The sequence below is a fragment of the Streptopelia decaocto genome, assembly GCF_964273445.1.
Source record: "Streptopelia decaocto genome assembly, chromosome: 2".
NCBI lineage: Eukaryota > Metazoa > Chordata > Aves > Columbiformes > Columbidae > Streptopelia > Streptopelia decaocto.
In genome coordinates, this window is record NC_138655.1 from 62,554,655 (window position 1) to 62,577,543 (window position 22,889).

Below are 22,889 nucleotides of genomic sequence, written 5' to 3' on the forward strand. Positions count from 1 at the left end.
GATAAGGGAGGGAGAGAAGGAAAAAATGAAGTAGATATGTTAGACTAAGATATCAGAGAGAAAGTAAGATATCACCACTCCACAGATTGATTGGTCACGTGACATCCTTTGGAATGGGGTGCATACGTTGAAAATTTCACTGCGTGCCACCACCTCATTCTATGCATGGGGTCATTTTATAACCCAGTTCATTTACATGCAAGATAGGAGAGGCTGGTTCATCTCCTCCCTCTGTTTCCCCTTCATGCTAATTAGAAGGACCTTTCAGGAAATGGGTCTGGGGTCTTCAAACTACGGGAACATTCACAGTACTGACCAGGAGTGAGTTGTTTTGCCCATCAGGGGTAGCTATTGGTTTGTGTTTTCTTCTGGCAGTTGGTTGTCTGCCAGGTGGTTCATCTCTGTCATCCCAATCAGGCCATGAGGCCTTCACAGCAACACTGTTAATTATGTGTAGTGACACTGTTAATTGTCTTTATTTCAGAAAGTTATGTTTCACTTCACAGAACGCTGGGAAAGAAAAGACAAGGTGTCTGCCTTCACAGCTATCTATCTTTTCTGAACAAAGTAACAAAACCCAGATGTTTAAGGCAAAACATGATCCATTGTTTTGCTAGGGATGGAGAGAGTGCTTCAAGGTTGTCACATAAATAGTATATTTGTACCAGGGATAAATAATGAAAAATATAAAATTTGGTTGATTTAGGGAAAACTTACCTAATTTTATTTTTTTTTTATTGAAGGTGAAGAATGGCCCTACATACAACTGTACAGAATGTAGCTGTGTCTTCAAAAGCTTGGGTAGTTTAAATACACATATCAGCAAGATGCACATGGGTGGTCCACAGAATTCTGCAAGCTCTTCAACAGATGTATCTCATGTTACAGCAGTAAGCTTTACTTGATATATGTGAAAATCTGTGTTAGGAGTTTAATTAGATGTATATCTTAATTCGAGTAATTATGCACATAGGTTAGACCTGAAAGACCTGTAGCTGTTACTTGGGTTTTTTTTTTAATTAATTTGTGTTGTTAAATTTTGGCGGGATTTACAATTTGAAGGTTTAGGTGAAAATATAATACTTTATTCTACAACGAAGTAAAATATAATTCTGGTGCTTACAGATTGTGTGTGAAGGAAAGGTTTCCTCCTCAGATAACATAAAAATAATCGTGAAGTTTTGCTGCAACAATGAAATCTAGAACTCTTCAAATTGTATGTTAGTTTTAACTCATTTTCAGGATTTGTTTATGTAATTATAGTCCATAGAAGGACATAGTAGATTATTCTTCTGAGTGTTTCTGATAACTTGTTTTAAATGTTAGCTTCTTATTTGACAGATCATAAAGGAAAAAGCTCTGAATGTTGGTTTTGTTTTGTTTTCTTTTTTGTTGTTGTTTAGTTTGGTTTAGGTGCTGTTGTTGTTTTCTTTACCAATATATAATAACGTATCTCTCCCATAGTCTAATTTTTTCTGTCCCTGGTCTCTATACTGTTGGAAAATGAACAATACAACTTTTATGGATATTAGTAATGTTTTTGTTCTTTTTGTACAAAGGCTTAAAATACTTTCTTTGTATTTCTTTGAAGGACTCTGTCACCCAGCCTCTAACAACATCCCCTGCTAATCTTTTGCAACCTGTTGATAACAAATGGAAAAATGTAAGTGTAGAGATTTTGTCATATTTTTGTGTCAAGACTAAAAGTGGGAGAAGCTTCATAGAATTTTGTAAGCTTTCATTTAACTGGTGAAAAAGCATATGCAATAGTCCCCGGTGGTAAGCTGATCAGCTAATATGCAGAGGCAAACATCTTGGTGAATGCAGCTGGTTATTTAGGAATATAACAGGTGTTAAGTGGTTTATATTCCCTCATTTGTTATACATACATGATTTTGCATATAATTCTGTTCAGTAGCTCTTCAAAATGGAGGCAAATACTTTCCTGGATAAAAAGAACAGAGGAGAATAAGGACTCCTAAATAAAATGCTGGGTTATCCTGCCCCTCTGACTTGACTGCACGGGGACACCAAGATTTGCCTGTCAAGGGAAGGAGCTGTTGGTGCTTGTTGAGTTGGTTGGAACTGAGGCAGCAGGGGAAAGGTGGGGCTTGAGGGGAGCCTGTCAAACCAGGGAAGGATGATGCAGGGCTGGCTTTCTGGAACCCCATAGCAATCAGTCTTGATGCACAGGCAGGTGTGTCTTGATGTTCCTGTTGCAGTGAGAGCATTACTGTATTTTTTGCAGCTATGTAGCATGTTTGTCAGCTGCAGTCTGCAGCATGGTATCTCAGTGGCAGATGGATTTGATTTACGTTCCCCTCTTCCCAGCTGCAGCCACTGATTATCTCATCATGTACTAGAATTCATAAAACCAAGGACTAGGAGATGTGGTAGTATTGCTTTAAGGTTGCTATAACCAGTCTATCCACTTTTCTTGTTATCTTTTACTGTGAATTCAGTGTTCCAGGACCAGTTAACTTAAAGCTGAACTGAACTGATGTGAACTAATTAATTTCTAATATTTGCTGTATTAAATAATTACATTATGCTTCTTATAAGATTCTAAAAAGTATTCAAAATGACTGTGCTTCAAAAGCAGTTTACTTTAAGTAAATTTTCTTTTTTTTAAACCCTTTTCCTTGGTAAGGAGTGGCATCAGAGGTGATGCCTGATTATTATGGGGGTTGTGTGTGTGACAGTACAGGTCTGAAAAGAAGATAGTAATCAATTAGGATACGCTTTATTTTAATTATTCTAGGTTAAACATGGCATATTTCTAAATAATGAAGTTTTAGAAAATTACAGACTGCATATAGTTGTGCCAGATCTATGTTCTAGAAATGGAGGGAGAAACTTGCCTAGAATGTAGTCTGTCAATACATATTAGAATTCCTGAAGTATGATACAATATATTTTATTATTGAAGAGATTCAAATATTTAAGGATGACTTGGTCTGCTGTTTTGAAAAAAAGGGAAAAATCTGTAATTTCTTTAATAGAGAAAAGAAAAATGTTTTGAGGGTTGAAGCTAGACAAATTCACACTTTGAAATAAAATATGGTGTTTTAGTGTGGATCATTTACTGTTGGAACAACTCTTTGAAGTTGGATAGTAACAAAAAGTTGCCACAATAAATAATTTGATTTAAAGAACAGCTATAATTTCTGTACAGCTAGTTTACTTGAAGGAATAATTCATTCAGAGCAGTCATGTGGTCTGTGCTACACAGCAGATCAGATAGACCAAGGGTGATCACAAGGTCCACTATTCTAACAAAACAAATGTGGAATTATGAAGTAGTAATACAACAGTTCCTTCTACATGCTGTTTTTAAAATCAGGTATTGAAGTGAGACCTACAAAAAGACCTCTGAAACTTCTTAAAATGAACAGGGTATCTTAACAGTAATGGTAACAAACTTTGTATGTGTGCCTGTGTATTATTTTTCAAAAAAGATAATCTCCATGAGACTGTGTGTAAACTGCTGTATAATATGTGAACATACTGCCTAAATACATCTAGTACCATAATTTTCATGTCAAAGATGATGTTGAGCAGTTCCTTCACTAATAATTTTTTTTTCTCTTGCTAAAGCCTGGGAGAGTTTTATAGACTACTTAGTGTAGGCTTCCTGCTCTACTAAAGAGCTTCCCTGCTTTCTGTTGCAAGAAAATGAACTGCCTCCATGAAGAGCTGTTACTCTTTAGCAGAACAGTTTGCTTTGGTTTATTGGACTGAAAATGACATATAGTGTTTTATATTATAAAATACATATTGAAATATTTATAGCACTTTTGCTAAATTGGAATCTGAAGAGATTGAGTCTTTCCATCTGTCCCACTGGTGAGGTGAAAAAAGACGAAGTCATGTTTAAATCAGCATAATATAATAGCAAGTGCTATTCTCGCATTCGTACAAGAGATATAAGGGTTTGTTTTAATCATCTCATGAGAAGGCATTAGGAATACTTCATCAAATTCTCAGGATATAACTTGAGTCAAGCTGTTTTTTCTTAATGTACTTCTTTCTAACAATCCTCAAATATGGTGACAGTGTCATTTTAACTGTCCAGTGTAATGTCAGCATAAAGAAAATCTCAGGGGAGTATTCAGATTGGAAAAAATATTACAGAACTGAAGGTGAAGATTATTCTTTGTTAAAAATGATCTGAAAGAAGATAGTGTTTTATATATATGTGTTTGTGTGTACTCCTGGAAGTGATTATTTTTTTGAGAACAGAAGTGAATATTAGAAGCAAATATCCAGCGTGTTCTAAGAAACAGAATTACGGGGCTAGTTATTATGTAAACATATGCTTCTCTTTTCTGCAGTAAAATAAATTACTGAAAGCAGTTGTTTCAGTAATGGTGTACTTATGGAGTCTATTTCTTGTAAGGAAGATAAGTTTATAAATGAAGGAGGATAGGAGGAGGTTTTATTTCTGATTCTAGAAAGAAGTGCCAAGGCTTTTAATCACTTTCTTTTCTTCATATTTGTTACTAGGGTAGCATAAGATATAACTATCAAATCAAATATTAAGAAATTTGGTTTTTAGACTTCTACATTTTGTTAGTATTTTGACACATCTAAATGTTCATTTAATTTTTTTTAGAGTATAAGATATTCTTCTGAAATCAAGAGATTTAGAAGATTGAGAGTTGAAGGGAAAAAAGTTAGTAGTTTTATTGTTCTGAAAGGTTTTGATATAACACCACAAATAACTTCATTTAAAAAATATGAACTAATAGAAGGTTATTTTTCCAAAGGAATTGTTTTAGTTAAGTGGGAACTTTAAAAGACAACCATGTCAGTGACATTTATTTGTTTTACAATTACTTTTCATGTGGAATTCAGTAATTGATCCCTGTGTTTTGTAAACTGGTTGGAAGTTTCAGTAGCTAAGATAAACTTAATTAAAGCTATAAATTTAGAGTTATGCAGCTTGGAAAGAACCCCAGAAAAGGGACGTACAGAAGTAATTCTTCAGTGGAGTGAGCAGACCTTTAATGACAGCCCTGTATAATTCTCATGTCTCATACAAGTGGACATCCTTGTAGTGGGCAGTTAACAGACATTTCAGATAAGGCAGCCGAACAGATCAGTTCATATATGCTTTTCATCTTCCTGTACGAACGTACTGCTGTTTATTTCAGGCCACACATTTTCGGTCTCCACTTCTTCAACAGACAGAAACCCAAGTGTCTTCAGCTACTGCTCATCAGGGTCAGCAGGCCGTAACTGATGTCATCCAGCAGCTCCTTGAGTTATCAGAACCAGGTCCTGTAGAAAATAACCAGCCGCAACAACCTGTTCAACAACTGAACATTGCAGTGGGACTCAATAGAGATATTTTACAGGTAAGAGCTGTGTCTAAGAACAGATTTGCGTTTCAGTGTTTCCTTTCTTGTGTTTAGTGAAATGTGTTCTCAGTGTTTACAATGATAGCATTGCTTCTGCATTTCTGAATGATTTATCAATCAAGAAAGAATTGATAAGATCTACTGAATGAATATGGAATGCACCAAGATGTCTTCCATCTGCATGTACGAATGAGGAGCCCCTGGACAAACTCAAACACAAAAAGGAAGCCTGTGGAGGGTGGAAGCAAGGACAGGTAGCCTGGAAGGAATACAGGCAAATTATCTGAGCAGCCCAGGATCAGGTTAGGAAAGCTAAAGCCCTGGTAGAATTAAATCTGGCCAGGGATGTCAAGAGCAACAAGAAAAGATTCTATAGGTATGTCAGTGATAGAAGCAAGACTAGAAAAAATGTGGACCCTTTGTCTAATTTTACAAAAGCAAGGTTATAAATATTTATTACGTGACCTGTAAGAAAGCTTTAAGTGCACACATCCATACATGCATGTTCTTTTGATCCCTTTGTTTGTTTTCCTGTTGCCTAGAAGCAGCTTGTGGCACATGCTGAAGTTATGTGGTGGTTAAAACGTGATGACACTTAAGAGAAAAAAAGTTTTTATCTGGTTAAAAAATGAGAATGTATATGGAGCCTTTATCTTGTTCTAATTAAGAAGGGCTATTTGAGTATTTCCTACTGGTGCAAAGAAAAATCCTTCCCATGTCAGATCAATGTTTTGTGCAAACCACTATTCTGTCCTTGATAATGGCAGCAGGAGATTCTGTGTAACAGAAGAGATGCAGGCAGTTATTCTGCTGTCTGTGCTTGTTCTGCAAACTCCACTGTGTAATGGAACAGAGCAGAGAATATTCTTCTCTAGTATTGGTGGTATCCTGCTAAGCTTTAAGCTGTTTTTCTGTCTCTAGTACTTTAATACCATTTGAATTTCTTTCTGGAAGACCTGAATGTTACATGTAGATATGTGCTGGTTCACCATGTTACCTGTGCTGAGTTCTGTAGTGTTTGGAATGTGATGTGTAGTTGCACCAAATCATAATACAGAATATAACTATTATTGTAGCTATTATTGTATTATTATAGCTATTAAAGAAAAAAAATCTCTGAGGTTGGTTCTTTAAGTTATTGTATAAGCATCACTAGCCATATTGTTGTACAAAATAAAACATGGTTTACTTCCAAGCAATTAAATATCTGCATACTCCTACTTCAATGTGTGTTTGAGGTCTTCGATCCAGAGCCTTTTCAGACACAATAGTGTCCATAAAGATTCTGACACTACAGTTCCTTCCGGATATGAGTGCATAGCTCTTGCCTCAGACTGATGTTTATCAGTGGTTTGTTAAGAGAGGCTTTTGAGTTTTTCCAAGCCTTTCTTTGGTTTAGCATTCTTACTTTTTCTTTATACCATCTATGGCTTCTCTGTAAATTGATGAGCTTCAAATTTGACCTTTTATGGGGAACTATTCTCTTGTGTAGTAAGCATCAGAGTTAGCTATATGTTCCTGGCATATGCTTGATTCTGTAGAAACAATTGGCACTTTTCTGAAAGGCGGTTGTTGGCACATGCACTAGTGCAGGAAATCCAACTTAAAATCTCATAGACAATCAAAAGTCAGTGTTGTGTAAGAGTGTTTTTGCAAATTTGGAATCCAGCTGAAATTCTGGGAGGATGACACATTCCTTTAATTATATTTGTATTATATCTTCTAAGAAAAGTTTGGGCAACTGTGGAATGTTTCTTTCTTAATCTAGTTTTTTTGTTCTCTTTTAGCAAGCTTTAGAGAACAGTGGGTTATCTTCAATTCCTGTCCCTGCACATCCTACCGAGTGCAGCCAGGCCAAGACTCCTGGGGCCCAGGATCAGAACCCAGATGTCCAGACTCTCTCAAATCATCAGGCTGACTCTAATCATGCAGAACAAGATAAGGAGCAAGAGAGTACAGATAAACTGGAGAAAAAAGAAAAAAAGGTTTTTAAGAAAAAATCGCCATTTTTACCTGGTAATGTTGCCACTGCTTGCTACTTTTTGTGCTGTAAGACCTATAGTATTTGTGAGTGTGATGGATTTGTAAAGGACTTTCCCAAAACACACTGTGGATCAGTTATGGACTTCATTTACTCTTATCTAAAATGCAGTATTTGCATAAATTATGATCAATAACATTTATAACTTTCATTATACTGAGAAAAAAAGATATTGGAATGGCATTAAGTGAAGTTACAGTGTTAAATTGTCTGGATTTAGATCAGTGGAGATTTTGGAAGAGGATAAAAAAGAAAGAATATGAATCTCTTTCCCAGCTTCGGTGTTCTAGGCCATGTGAGGAAGGATGAAGGTTGACCTGGTGAATAGTACTTCATGTAACCTATGTTTGGAATGACACTTACTATTATGATATTGTCACCATAAATACATGATAATATTCCACCTCTGTACTGTACTGTGTGTATGGATTTTGTCTCTGTGTGCTTAAATACAACTTTAGTGTTAAAGTTGCTCAAGCTTTGATGTTGCTAGTTTGTAGATACATTGGTGTTGCTCATTTCCTTGCAAGGGATGCAGAAATTGATCCAAAATCAAAAACTCATCCAGCATAACAGTGCTAAAAATCAACATCAGCTTTTTCCTTGGGTAATAATAACTGTTTTGTTCCTTGTGAGTGACAGTAACAGCTTTCTAACTCTGACTACAAATAAAAATAAAAGGCCACTGCTCTACAGTTGAACACAACTGCCTTTATTTCTTGATAAAATAATATAATGTTGGTGTTTTGGCACAGTTTACAGAAAAAAAAAACCAACACTTTGTCAACTCATTTAAATGAGTGAATATCTGCTATTAAATAACATATGCAAGAAAAAACTCTGATAGGCTTTAGAAATTTATTTCGTCATTTTTTGTTGAGAAAAGATATGCTGTGGCTTTAGGATGGAGTTTAGGGTTTTTGGATCATAAAGCAGCTTTTGTAAAAAAGTAGCCTTAGATTGTAAATGTTTCAGAAGGACTTTTTTTATGCATTTATTTGCTCCTTTAAATATTTATAAATTGTAATTCAAGTCTGAATTTGGAGAAGAGAGGGCCATACAAAGTATCTCATCCAGCAAGTAAGAGAAGTGTTTTGTACTTAAAATAATTCAGTGTGGTTATAGTTGAGGAATGCACTGTTGGAAAATTTTGTTAGATGTGGCATTTATAAGTTAACTGGTATATCGTATTGCATTACACCTACATTCTGTGTTTCTAAGTGGCATACAAACTGCATTGTTTCTTTCTATTCTGTGAAGTCAGACATTTCTTACCTTTTTTCTTTTTTTTTTCAATAGCATAAAAATGTTTGAATTTCCACTGAATTATCTTAGGGGTTCTTTTTGTCATTCCAGCTTACCACTATTTTTGTGAAGTAGAACACATCTGATAGAGAAGTTAATTGTCTACAAAGTGCATTTTAATGGCATCTATTTGGCAAAATGTTTTTGTTTCGACTGCTTTGTATAATGGTGCAAGCGTAGTGGAATTTTTGAAGAACTTTTAAAATGTTTCCAATACATTCATTTTGATGTTGTCCCTTATTTTAGGTTCTATACGCGAAGAAAATGGAATAAGGTGGCATGTTTGTCCGTATTGCTCTAAAGAGTTTAAAAAACCAAGTGATCTAGTGCGTCACATTCGCATTCATACCCATGAGAAGCCATTCAAGTGTCCCCAGTGTTTCCGCGCCTTTGCCGTTAAGAGTACTCTCACAGCACACATAAAAACACATACTGGCATTAAAGCTTTCAAGTGCCAATTTTGTATGAAATGCTTTTCCACCTCAGGGAGTTTAAAAGTTCATATTCGTCTGCATACAGGTAAGGCCTCAAAATTGCTTTTCTGTTTTCTGTTGTGTGGGTGAGACATTGAATGAAAAAAAAGAATAAAATGAAGTGCTTAAACTCTAGAGATGTCTACCATGACATTGATATCTGTCAGAAAATGAACTGATTTTAGTGTCTTATAAGATGAACTTAATTTTTTTGTTATAACTTTCTTGTGTTTCATGGCTTTGAAACTTAAGGCTCTTAAAAAAGCCTTGGACGCTTTCTGATGATGAGGTAGCTGTTGCTCCCTTTTAATATCACTATTGTGAGCATATTTAATTGTGCTTTCTAAAGAGTCGTATTCTTAGAATTTGATTTCTGATTTTACTTATCCCCAGTCATCTTTCATGTGTATTCTGCATCCTTTCTGCCCTCCCTTTCGCCCAACTCTTTCATAATTTCACTGTATCACTCAGGACTGTTCAGTTACTTCCCATTTTATCTTCAACAATAAGATGTTGATCGGTGTTTTCACCAATTTATCTGTTTCCACCATCTTATGCTGCATACCTTAAAACTCCTCTGTTTATGTGGTTCTTGTTTACATCATATATGATGTCTTCAGTGTCTGTTTTTCTGTGGCTGAACTTCTATCCTCCGCATAGAGAAAAATGAATTTTCCACTCTTGGTGGCCTGTGTGGTTGTTTTCCACTTTTCTTGTTTTGTTCTTGCAGGTAAATAAGCTCTCAGCAAGATAAACTCATCAATGTGCTGCTCTTTCTTTACACTCCTGTTTATATATTTACATTCTGCAAAAGTAGCATTTATTGGCTATGTGCATTTGGTGTTCAATATGTTTTACAGTCAGATGGCTTTAATCCATGAGATATCAATGTCGGATTCATCTGCAGAAAGTTTTTCACTTTGATTTTTGTGAACTTGGGAACCGGTATTTTTTTCTGTTACTTTAAACTCAACCTTACTGTATTTAAGAAGTCAAACACATTTGAAGTGACATAAGCACTTGGTGGCTTGAAAAATAGTCCAATGTTTGTGGAACCCCAGCATGTATTTAGCCATCGTTCAGCACACTTGTTTTTCCTATCAGAAATATTTGGTTCTTCCTCTTTCTAGCAGGTCAGGCTTACTGGGTCAAGTTAGAGGTCTCTGTAATTTAGAAGTTCTCCAGTATCCTTTCCAAGGAGAGATTTCTGCCGGATTTTGCATTCCAGAAGTTTTTCTTCAATAATTCCTGTTGGCATGCTTTTTTGACTGCTATCAAAGAGTGCTGACATTTTCAGAGAACTATCTAGAATTTCTGTTGACTTTGTCACATTACTGTTCCTCTCTTTTGTCCTGTTGTGTATAATTTCTCTATGTGTTTGCTGATTCTTTTTTTCTCACAGTATTTGTTGATTTTGGAAGGACATTTGACCTGCTATCTGTAATTGCTAGAATAGCTTCTGTAACGCTTTCAAAATTGCTGTCACTTTTGTATCATCCAGTTTCTTGGCAATAAGCTGGCTTAAAGTGGTGTGTTAAAACCAGTTAGTAGTTCAATCATCTCATATTTACTTTTGATTGTATTTTATGGATCTGTTTTGAAAACCTATTTAACAATAAACACTCTGATAGGAAACAAAAAGGAAAACGCAGAAAAGAGAATCTCTGTTTCAAAGCTACATTTCTAGGGTGGTGAAAATAAAATCACAAACTAATTTTTTTTTTTTTTTTTTTTTTTTCAGGTGTTAGGCCTTTTGCTTGTCCTCACTGTGACAAAAAGTTTAGAACATCAGGCCACCGGAAAACTCATATTGCTTCACATTTTAAACATACTGAACTAAGAAAGCTGCGACATCAGCGTAAACCTGCAAAAGTTCGAGTAGGAAAGACAAGTGTTCCAGTACCAGACATTCCTTTGCAAGAGCCCATACTCATAACTGATCTAGGTAAAGAGCAAGTAAATCTGTGCTCTCTTGAAATCTGTGTTTCAGTGGAAAATACCAGTTTAACTGAGCAAACACATTCAGAGCTTACTCAGAAAGATGCGCTTTGAAATAAGTCATCAGAAATAATCAGGCTTCAGAAAAGTGTTGTATATTGTAGTTTGCTTGCACTAGAATTAATATGAAGAGTATTTTTTACTTACAGAGAACTGAGTAATCCTTATAGAAAAATGTGTGTGCATTTTTACATTAAGAGAGGAGTTAAATTTAAGTATTGTTAGTCTGTTGATATAGAAAAGATGCCAGACAGTTCATGACCTAGATTCTTAGGATGAATAGGCTTATTCAAGTTACGTGTATTAATGAGTTGGTGTGTTATATGATTTCATTGTATTTATTATAATTGTGACTTCAGCTGAATTAGTGGTAATCATTAGTGGTAATATTTCAAAAAAGGGCAAAATAGTTCTTGAATGTGCTATAGAGAATTCATACAGTTATTTTAATTATGTTGTAGAATAATTGTTACAACATTATGTAAAACCACTTTTTGGAAGGAGTTGTTGTACAACTCAAGACAACATACGTTGTTGTCCAGTAGAGATCAACATAGTGAGCAAGGCATTTACATTTCGTTGTTGTTTGGCTCGACAGTCTGCCAACCCCTGCCTTGTCTGTTGTGTAGTCATCCTTATATAGTAGAGTATTATATTGGTAATAACTTTAGCCTAAAATCACTCTTGAAAAAAGCTTTTGTGTTCACTGCTTTCAAGAATTACTGTATGCAAGAGCAGTGGTTATTTTGGTATCATCTATAACAGCAGTGCAACTACTTCTACATTTATACAGTTCTAAAAGTATACTCGGCCCTTGGAAGGCAACCGCGAGGCTGATGTGGCCCCTGGTGAAAACGAGTTTGACAACCCTAACCTATAAGAAACTTAAATTTTCAGAGTAGCAACAAAATCAGCTGACAACTTCAGATATTCAAAGCATGCAACATTTCTTTTTTGAGTGAACACTGGAAATGGGTGCAGTCCTATTTCTTTATTTTAAAGAAAAAAGCACTTTTAAAGAAAAAATACAATTAAGATCTGTGCAGTGAAATTCTGGGTTTTGGGGGAGAAAAAAAAAAGTAGTATTAGCAAAAAAGAAATACTCTAAAAGCTGTTTTCTATAGGTACTGGTAACATCTGAACTCTGCTGATATCGGGGTGTTTGATGTGAAAATAAGAAGTTCCACTATTTGTCTAGGAGGTTGTTGAGGGTTTAGATTGCGGGGTGACAATAAAACCCTGGCAGATGTATTGTTAACCTCCTCTCCCCCCAACTTCCCCCTTTTGCCCCTCCCTCTCCCCCCTTCCCACTAAGGACAGGCGATCGGGAGGGAAAGAAGGACAGAGAGAAGAGAGTTGGAAAAATTAAAAATGTTTTACTAATGCTGCTAATAAGAATAGAGAAAATAATACAAAATATACAAAACCAATCTTGAAAGTCTCAGCAACTGCAGAGCCGGCACCCGAAGTCCTGGATTGGACTCTGCAGCCAACCGGAGCTGGATTCAGTCTCTCACTAGGCCTCAGTTCGCAGGGACGACTAGCAAGGTCCTCTCCTAACGTTGGCCATAAGCAGAAGGGACAAAGAAGGGCAAAGAGGGACAAGATCCTCGTGATCTCCCACTTTTATATGAAGTATTCAAGTGAATGGAATGTTATACACAGTTGGTCAGTTTCTTGGTCACCTGTTTTCTCACTGCCCTTCTTGCGAGATGTCCATCCATGCTTATCAATAACTTTGCATTTCATTGCTATGTTTACCAAAACATGTATCTGGTTCTCCAGGAAAATGCAGCTAATATGAAGGCTTTAGCTGACAGGCAAATTCACTAAAAGAGAAACTTATTTTTTAACAAAACCAGGACATTGGTGTTGTGCTTTTTCAACTTACTGATAATATTTATATATATCTTATTTCTTTTAGAGGTGTCAAGAAACTGGTATTGTTGCTCTGTAGTAGTATTATTCTTTGGTTGGCACCTTTGATGGAAAAAAGATGTTGATACTTATTCTGCATTTTTTAAAAAGCCTACATAATTATTTTCAATTACATTTGGAAGTCAACAGAAACCCTTTGGGCTTTCCTTTCTGAATATGAAGCAGAGCATGCTAGATGAAGCAGTCTACAGAAAGAAAAGACGATATAAAAAGCTTTGGTGGTGAATATTCAGGACCATAAAGGGATCTTTTGCATGTTTGTTGAAACTTTGCATCACTCCCTCAGCCTTGTGTATTCGTATTGTGATGAGTACTTCTGCGTTCATAGATGTGTGAATGATGATGAGTAGTTTCTTTACTTGAAAAATCTGCCACTGTTCCAATTCTGTCACAGTGTTTGGGATGATGCCTTTCTGTTGGCTGCTTCTGAGACAAAACTCTTGCATTAGCAGTTGGTCATTTAATAGCAGAAACTTTTAACTGATTTTCCAAAACTACACTTGACTGACTTCAGGGAACACTGTATAAAGAGCATTTGTTTAAATAAGTTGAGTCTTTATTATTTTTTTTCCTCCAATAAATTTTTGGAGGTACCCAGAGAGTTAGCAAGACTGAATGATTTGCCAAAGTAGAGGAGATACAAATACAACAATTTTTAATGGACTTTTTTTATCCTCTAAAGGCAGGTATATATCATGGTGTTCTGTACTTTTCACAAAATGCCTATTAAATATTTGTCAAGTTATAATGTGTGTTTGGGGCACATTGATTAAATGTCATTTAGTTAAGGTGGAGGTTGGAATAGCAAAGTATCATTTGTTGAGTAGTGAATTCATAACTGTCAGCTTTTTTTAAAAGTTAGTGCTTATTTTGGACATATGTGTGGCTTAATGTTGTGAGGTGGACCTATGGACGAAGAACTATCACTAAAATAGATGGCATCTGTAATGTAATATGTATAATGCTAAATAGATGCATGCATAATTTTAAGTAAGTGCTGAAAACATGCTCATTTTCTTTCTGAACTGTAATGCTAAAGTTTTAGTCTCGTTTGGTTTGTTTGTTTGTTTTTTAAAATAGTATCTCTTCAGCTTACTGCCACTTTGCAATAACCTTACCAATTAATTTTTCCTTTTTGTTTGTGTGCAGGTCTTATCCAGCCAATCCCAAGGAATAGCCAGTTCTTCCAAAATTATTTTAACAACAATTTTGTGAATGATGCAGACAGACCATACAAATGTTTTTATTGCCATCGGGCTTATAAAAAATCTTGTCATCTTAAACAACACATCAGGTAAAATAAATACAAAGAAGAAAGAAAATGTATGTAATAACAAATTTATGGAAAAGCATGAATTTTATATAATGTTCGCCAAAAAGACTTCTTTTTTTACAGTGTCTAAGTAGTCAACCAGTGATAATTGAGTTTTCTGGTAAAGTTGGAGGAGATTTCGGAGTAACTCATACCTATATGCAGTCCTAGCAGTACAAGTGGTTGTGTTTAGTGTGCAGTTTAGCTTATTAGCACTTTTCTTTCCTGAACAATGTGAAGAAAATAGCAAGTGTTGGATGCGAATTCTTGTCATAATCTTGTAACTCCAGATCATCTGCATTGTATGTAACTCCTGTTTTTTGAGAAGGAAATTCGCTTTTTGTTCTGTGTGCTGTTTTCTCTGTACTAAACCTAAAAGAATTTAGGCTTATGTTGTAATCAAGTAAATGTTCTTGCTTGAAGCTCAGTTCAAATTCCATATATTGAGTGTTTGTTACAACCACAAGGTCATGGAGTCACAGAAGAATTAAGTGTGGAGGGGAGCCAGTGGAGGTAACTAATCCAACCTTGGTTTCAAAAGAAAAGATAGCTTCAAAGTTGTATGGGGTTGCAGTTTTACAAGCATTGAGCTTTGACATTTAGTCAAGTTATCAAACATTGCTCCCTGATTTATAAGCTATGAATAACTGGAGCAGAAAATATGAAAGAATAAAACCACCAACAATGATTACTAGCATCTAAGGAAATTTTCCAAGCAAGCAGGTGGCAGTCTGCTTGTTTCTGCAGTGTGAGCTCTGTACAACTTCCTCACTCCCTCCAAATCGTGGTGAGTCCTCATGTTCTCCTTACAAATCAAGTTCTGTATTGGTAGGTTCTCAAACTGTCTTGAAACAGCTCTTGGTTTCTATAATGCTGTCTTAACAGGAGGGAGTTCCCTTGCAAAATCACAGCTTTTCCTTTTGTAATGTCCTACCTTTATTTCTCACTGTCCTTTGTAGAGACAATCAAGCTGGATTGATTTAAATCAAAATAATTTTAAATTAGTAAGTGTTGCTGGTCTGTATCATTACCACTCTCATTGTCCTTCATTGAAATAGTTGATTTTAATTGTGTTTCACACTTGTCTCTTTATTTTCTTAGAGGGAGTGTGTGAGTGGTTAGTTACCACTAAAATGTTAGTTGCCACTAAAGAAGGCTTTATCTAGCCTAAATATAGGGTAAATTTAGGCAAATTTTACTAAAGCATTTATGTAGCTTAGAGTTTTATTTAGGTTCATAAATTTTCATCTTTCATTTCTGTTAGAGAAAAGTAGTTGATTTACCTAGTTTATTTTTCTTTTTCACAGTTTTGTCAGGATCCTTTGAATGGAAATTAAAAGTGCTTTAATTACAAAGAGTATGAACAGGTTATTAGTTACACAGTCGATTTACATGCACTGAATACTCATAATTTTTTTCTTGTCAGAATACATCTTGTGTTTGAAAATTCTGCTCTTCAAATGCCTGTGGTTGGACTAATTCTGCTGTTAGGTATACATGTACTCCAGCTCAGGAGGAACTATCCTTAAGAGTCCCATTATTTATTATGTGCATCTTTGTATTCCTTCTCCCATACACAAAATACAAAGATGTGATGGGGGTATCAATCATTTGCCACTGTGCTTCTTTCTGGTTGATCTTTGCAACAGAGTACTGAGTGAAACTTATCTTAGTTTGGCTTTCCTAGGGGTTTTGTAGAGTAATTAGAAACTTTTCTTCCATGTTTGTTCTTCATAAATTGGCATTGTTGTACCTAAATTACTAAACTTAACACTTGTGTGGTTGGTCTGTCTTCATGGAATGGTGCTGATCATTGCTTAGAAAGCTCTTTTTTTCTCTCTGAAACAGTGAGCAATTTGCAGTAGGGGTATTTTTCAACAGAGCAGTGACTGAATAGTGTGTCAGATCCTCCTAGAGGCACATCAAGGAAGGGTTGGGATCCATAGACATGTATTGGTAATAAGCCAGTAATTTTGATATCTGTCACACTTTATTATGACATCTGATGTGGTGGTCTTGGACTTCTGAGGCTACTGTAATCATAAGCCATCCTTAACTTTTCTCAATTTTATTAAATCCTACTGCCTTTATCTTCTGTATCCTAGTATTCACATTGCCTTCCTCCTAGCTCTCACTCCTTGGATGCTACAGCCGTAACCCTTAAGATCCTCATTGCAGTCAGCTCATTTCCCAACCTGTCCTTCAGTCTGTTTTATATCTCGGTATAGTCCTAAAGGGAAACTCGTCTCACACCTCTGGAAGGAAAGGTATAGTGAGTGGGACATGTTGATAGTATAGCTGAGAGAGTTTCCCCACTTGAATATTGTTATTGAATATAGCAGTCTGAAAGGCTAGTTGCACTGTGCCTTGTTCAGGAGGTATTCAGGATGGACATAGTCCTTTTCCCAAAAGTTTCATTATTTAACATAGTAGTAGTATATAATACAATGAGAACTGTATCTTTTTCTCCAAACTTTTGTGGATGTTACTTCAGATGACTCGAGGAAAATACATGTAAATGATACTACACTAGTCTGAAGAACTAGGATACTAATCTGACATGGAAAAACTCAACCCGCATGTTTTAATCGAGACCAAGTATGATCAAGAGAGGAGATCAGACTATAGAACACAATTAAAACTGTCAGACAGTGTTGCTTCTAGCCCTGCCAGTGATGAGATGCAGGTTGTTTATAATTTATTGAAGCTTTAATTTCTGGATTTTCTTAACTGAGGCCTCTTCCATCCATATAGCAGTTGCCTTTGGTTTATTTTGCTAATTTTAAAATGCAGTTTTTTAACTTCTGCTCTCTTTTAAAAAGGTCACATACTGGTGAAAAGCCATTTAAGTGCTCTCAGTGTGGAAGAGGTTTTGTGTCAGCTGGAGTTCTGAAGGCACATATTAGAACACACACTGGATTGAAAGCTTTTAAGTGTCTTATATGCAACGGGGCCTTCACTACTGGTGGTAGCCTCAGGCGACATATGGGGATCCACAATGACCTTCGGCCGTATATGTGTCCGTATTGTCAAAAAACTTTCAAAACATCACTAAACTGTAAAAAACACATGAAGACTCATAGGTATGTTTAAAATTTTTATATGAATCCTTCAATGTATTTTAGTAGCATTTCCTTAAAAATACTTGATGCTAATAAGTGAATAAGGATGTTTATTTATGGTTAACAAATACTTAGGTAGCTCTGAAGTTATTGTAAATTATGATATATAATAAAAATTTATTCACATAAGTAGTTAGGATGACTGTCTAACTGAAGCCATAAAAAGACCTTCTTACCTTTCTTTGCAGATATGAACTTGCACAGCAACTTCAGCAGCATCAGCAGTCTACTACAATAGATGATTCTACAGCAGATCAGCAGAGCATTCATGTGTCTACACAGATGCAAGTGGAGATTGAAAGTGATGAGCTACAGCAGCCAGAAGCTGTTGCAACAGATCAACAGGCTATTTTAGAGTTAGACCAGCAGCCAGTAGTAGGCACGGAAGAAACAGCACTAGAACAACAATTGGCAGATCAGCCTTTAGAGCAAGATGAGGGTGAGTATTTGAAATATAAGGTTTATGAGGTAAGTTTGCAAGTTCTCAGATAACTTTTTCTTCACAAGTTTCAATGATTTGGATTTTGAGACAATGCAAGTACATGACTAGAAAAACACATGGAGTAAAAGCTAAGTACTTAAAGTATGTTGTATAATTTCTTCCATTCGTGTTTAGGTTTACTGTTAAAAATATAAAAAGATTTAGGTTTGTACCATGTAGTTGCACCAAATAAAACTACTAAACAAATAGAAAGCAAAATAATACCATGTGCACAAAACTTTACCATGTCACCTCTGTTTTTAATAAAAAGCACTACTATATAGCCTACTTAGGAAATAATGCCTGCGTTTTGAGGTCGGAGAATACAAAATATTTCATGTAACTCATTCTGTTAATAATATTGGAACAAAGTGTTTTGACTTTGTTTATTTGCTCTTTTTCATGGTGTAATGGCTTAGCAAGTGCTACAGAGCAATATAAATAAAGCCTACAACAAGGAATTTTTAAAATAACTAATCAGCTAATATTTTTTATTTATTTTTAATGCAATAAAAATCCATTTTCAGGTTTTTGGGAAAAACTGAAATATCTGGTTAATTACTTCTTTTTTTTTTTCTTGTTGTTTCTTCCTTTTGGTTTGTTTTGGTTTTGTTTTTTTATTTTGTTTTTCCCCCTCCTTCACCTTTCCCAGTTTCAGATAGATTTGTGACACCCCAGCATGCTCTACAGGAAAACATCACTCAGTTTGAACAACAAGCTATAACACAGCAGCCATTTGATCAACAGGGCTTATCACAAGGTTAGTAATAAGTAAAGGTTTTAAAAGTGATTTTTATGAATCTGGCTTTAAAGTATAGTTATCATAAAGCATTTAAAAATGGGCATCCACAGTCAAAGTAACTGCAATGCAGAAAACTTGTAAAAACTTTGAAACTACTATTTTAAAACTATACTTCGTAGAATATTTTGAATACTTAAATAGCTGGTGTTTAGTCATTACAGTGTGGGGTTTATGGAGTTGTAGAATGTCCTGAGTTGGAAGGGACCCACAAGGATCATGGAGTCCAACTCCTGTCCCTGCATGTGACAACCCCACAGTTCACACCATGTGTCTGAGGGCCTTGTCCAGTCTCTTCTTGAACACTGTCAGGCTTGGGGCCGTGACACCTCCCTGGGGAGCCTGTTCCAGTGCTCCACCACCCTCTGGGTGAAGAACCTTTTCCTAATGTCCAACCTAAACCTCCCCTGGCACATCTTCCTGACATTCCCTCGAGTTCTGTCACTGGTCATCAGAGAGGAGAATCAAGCATTTAATATTCATTCCTTGATTGTGTTTGAAATTGCTGTGGCAGTAGGCTGTTCACACAACTCTTCCACTAAAGATAAGTGTTCATAACTTGAGAGGATCAGAAACATGATCTAAGATTCGACTGAGTAGCTGTGGGGATTCATTGTGGAAAAAGACAGTGCGAAATATATTCATGTAAAAATCATACTTTCACCTAACCACAGCAGTTTCCTCTTATTTTATAAAGCTACATAAGTAACAAATTAAGGGACACTAAACATTTGAAAACTTTTTTTTTATTATTTTACCTACAAAATACTTAGAAATATGTGTAAGGCTTATGTAGCCTATAGAGAATGAAGAAATTACTGTGTTCCTTTGATTTTCACTGCTGGATTTCTGGAGTTGATGCTTGATATGAAGCTATTAGCATTGGTTTATTTTGGTTTTGGTGGGAGGCAGGGAAGTGGGGTATGTTTTCATTTGTTTTGGTTGGGAAAGCATACCTCACTGGCTGACCACCTGATCTCTTCCTCCATGTTTCTGACTCCAGCGAATAACTTCGTATTTATATAACTGGTAACCAGTAATTGCTATTCCATCTGATTAAACTTCTCTGTTCTTAATTTCATTTCCCATTTAATTGTGTAGCACCTTTTGTTAGAACATGATTGTACGAAGTTGCATGACACTGTGAAGAAATAGTATATTTTGTTGCGAATTTTAATTCTCTAGGTTGTGCTGCTTTGTATGTAACTGAGAACAAATATTAAAGCCTCTGCCTTTATTAACCAAGACTGAAGCAGGTCCTATTAAAACCCTATGGATCATTTTTCATTAGTTACCTTTTACAGTTTTAAAAATGAATGAAAAGAGACTACAGAAAAAAGCATGTTACTCTCAAGATTGGTGGTGTTTTTTATTTGGATTTTTACGGCTCCTTTGAATTTGAAAATCCAATATGTAAACCTTGTTTTGTTTTCTTACTTAGACTTCCGTTTCTATGTATGTGTATCATCTCCATTAAATAAATATTGAATACTGAGTGATTTCTTGAGGAGGGAGGAGACTCTTCTAGATGTCACAAAACAATTCTTTCATCATCAGAAATCTAGGCTGATCATCGATACATTATAAAATTGGTACAGAGATTCAGAACATTTGTGGTGTGGGGGTTTTTTAAGTCTCATTTGTATAAGATGTCTCCTATTCTACTTGGAATCTCATCCACAGATTCCCTACTCTTTGAAGTTTCCTTGAAGATCCTGGAGCCCTTCAAAATTTTTGAATTTCAGGTAGGTAAGCATTTGCGCGGATGCATGCGTTAAATTGGTCGACCCTCTCCCTATGTCTGCATCTGTGCTTCATGCTCCTAATTTCTTTTTCCTGTCAGCTAGGCAGAACATTGAGGCTTAAAACACTGTCATTTTTATCCTTGATATTTATAGGCTATATTCTTGGGTCAGTGTTTATTAATTAAACAATGTAGGAGTTTTTAAAAAAATCTTCAGTAGGTTTTGGGGTTTTTTCCTTTTTCATTTTTTTAAGAAGAAAGAAGAAATCTTTGCATTCCAGACAGATGAGGCTGATCTCTAGGTCTGCAAAGACCTGTCAGAACTTTTATTCTTTCAGGTTTGTAATACTTTTACAGAATTTCTAATTTGTTCAGATAGATCTTCTTCTTGATATGTTCAGACTTGTAAAGAAGCGCAGATCTTAGGAGGCTCCTGCTGTATCATAATTTAATATTCATTTGGGCTAGATTTGAAGACTGAGAAAAAGGACTTCTTTGCAGTTTATATATTCAGGCATCTTCAGTTGAAGACTTCTTAGTGAGGTCAGAACAACCAAACAGACCTTTCATCAGAAAACGTCTTCAGGTTTTTGAATATCATCTGTCACCAAATGTGCTTTAATATAGATTATGTCACCTTTTCTTCCTTTAAAGTCTCCCTGGTTGAATGTTAATAATTCAGTTAGTAGTGATACGAGAGTGATCTTGAAAAACTACAAGGCCAAATACTGTTATTCGGTAACCCATATGACCCCTTGCCACCAGACTGCTGTTTTGCTTTCCTAAGAAGATGATCTGTCATCTCGAGACTTAGAATTCTGACTCTTTCAGTAACTATTCACATGTTGATTCCAGTCAATACTGGTTTCAAAAGCTGCCTAGGAAGCAAACCTGCAGAACATTTAATTGCCAGTCACTGAGATGCACACATGCACGTAGATATGTTCATAATGTTAGAATTCAAATGATCCGTCAGTAAACACATCGAGTTTTGTCTAAAGCAAAATACTGTATTTGCTATGAACTATCTTACTGTTGTTTTCTGATTCTCAGATGCAAGACATATCTTTCCACTAGTAAAATTATTTCCAGAGTATTCTGTTCTGTCAGTGTGTTTTGTTACTGTAGAAGAGAGTAGATTGGGTAATGTGTTAAAGCCAAGAAGAACAAGCAATGCAAACTTGTACTGAAATAACAAAAAATCCAGTTCCAAGTTTAGAGGACTTTGTAGTAAGAGATTCCCCTTATTGTACAGAGCTTAAGATGCTCACTGTTCTTTGCAGATCGAGCAGAAGCTTCTGGGAAACAATATATATTGATGAAAACAAGACCTGAAGGTTCTGAAATTCATTTTTGTCTATTTCCCAGACTGAATGTCTGGGGTTCATTTATTTGTTTGTTTATTTTAAATGCTGCTCTGTAGGAATAGAGTGGTGGCAACAAATGCCTTTAGCGTGCTCAAAACTGTCAGATCTTCTTAAAATTTTGAGTGGAAAATGACCCTCATACTAGGTGTTACGGACAATGGGGGTGCATCATGCAGATTCTTGTTACAACGTTGGTTTGTATTTATTCCAGAACTACTTTTAGAAGTAGTATTTCTTCAGTTTCTCCCAAAATACCTCTAAATTCAGAGCTTTTCTTCCTGAGCTTTTTTTTTGTGACCCTGGGAGTTTTTTCAGGATGTCAATAATTTCTTTCTCTAAAACAGTGTTAAGTGAAACAGGGCATGTGTAGTAACTTCTTTTTTCCTTCTTAGCTAGTAAAAATTACTTAGTGGTTAAGTGTTTTTTAGCTAGCTGTTTCTTTGTACATTTAACAGTTATGTCTATTTTAGGTAGGGCATGGAAGTGGCATAACTTTTGTTTCAGTTGAGGCTTGTTTTTTTGTGTTCTGATCAAGCGTAGCAGGAATATAACTTTTCTATAAAGGTGCTTTTAAAATATATTTGAAAATAAAAACTACCAGTGCTCTTATCACCATAAAGTTTTGCATCGCTGTTCTTCAGGCTAATTTTTTTAAGAGTAATTGAGGTGCAAGGTTCAGCTTGTTGAATCTTGTTTTTTCATAAAAACTTGGTAGTTTTTGGAGAGAAAATAATATGCAAGTTGCAGCATTAGGTTTGGTGATAAATTACAACCTGACTAATAATGCCTTTAAGATTTGTTTACATTTTTTAGTTTTCATTCTGTGGTGTAAACAATAACATACAAGTAGGTATTTTTCCTATATTGATAACAGTATTCTTCTGCTGTTAAAAGGGTATTTTGGGAGAATTTCTGCTTGAACTTACACATCCCAGTTTTTGATAAT

At 35.6% G+C, this 22,889-nt stretch overlaps 1 protein-coding gene across 4 annotated transcripts in view; it reads left to right on the plus strand.

Annotated features, from left to right (window-relative positions):
* Nucleotides 1–22,889, plus strand: part of ZNF236 (zinc finger protein 236) — a 77,511-nt gene that overhangs the window by 24,998 nt on the left and 29,624 nt on the right. For 3 of the 4 annotated variants that reach the window (XM_082045419.1, XM_082045420.1, XM_082045422.1), the window contains exons 7-16: nucleotides 744–890; nucleotides 1,592–1,663; nucleotides 5,157–5,360; nucleotides 7,151–7,379; nucleotides 8,956–9,228; nucleotides 10,924–11,127; nucleotides 14,268–14,412; nucleotides 17,253–17,513; nucleotides 17,741–17,991; nucleotides 18,686–18,793. In XM_082045419.1, the coding sequence (XP_081901545.1) occupies nucleotides 744–890; nucleotides 1,592–1,663; nucleotides 5,157–5,360; nucleotides 7,151–7,379; nucleotides 8,956–9,228; nucleotides 10,924–11,127; nucleotides 14,268–14,412; nucleotides 17,253–17,513; nucleotides 17,741–17,991; nucleotides 18,686–18,793 (1,894 nt within the window). The remainder of the gene's footprint in view (nucleotides 1–743; nucleotides 891–1,591; nucleotides 1,664–5,156; nucleotides 5,361–7,150; nucleotides 7,380–8,955; nucleotides 9,229–10,923; nucleotides 11,128–14,267; nucleotides 14,413–17,252; nucleotides 17,514–17,740; nucleotides 17,992–18,685; nucleotides 18,794–22,889) is intronic. The other variant, XM_082045421.1, reaches the window with a different exon arrangement.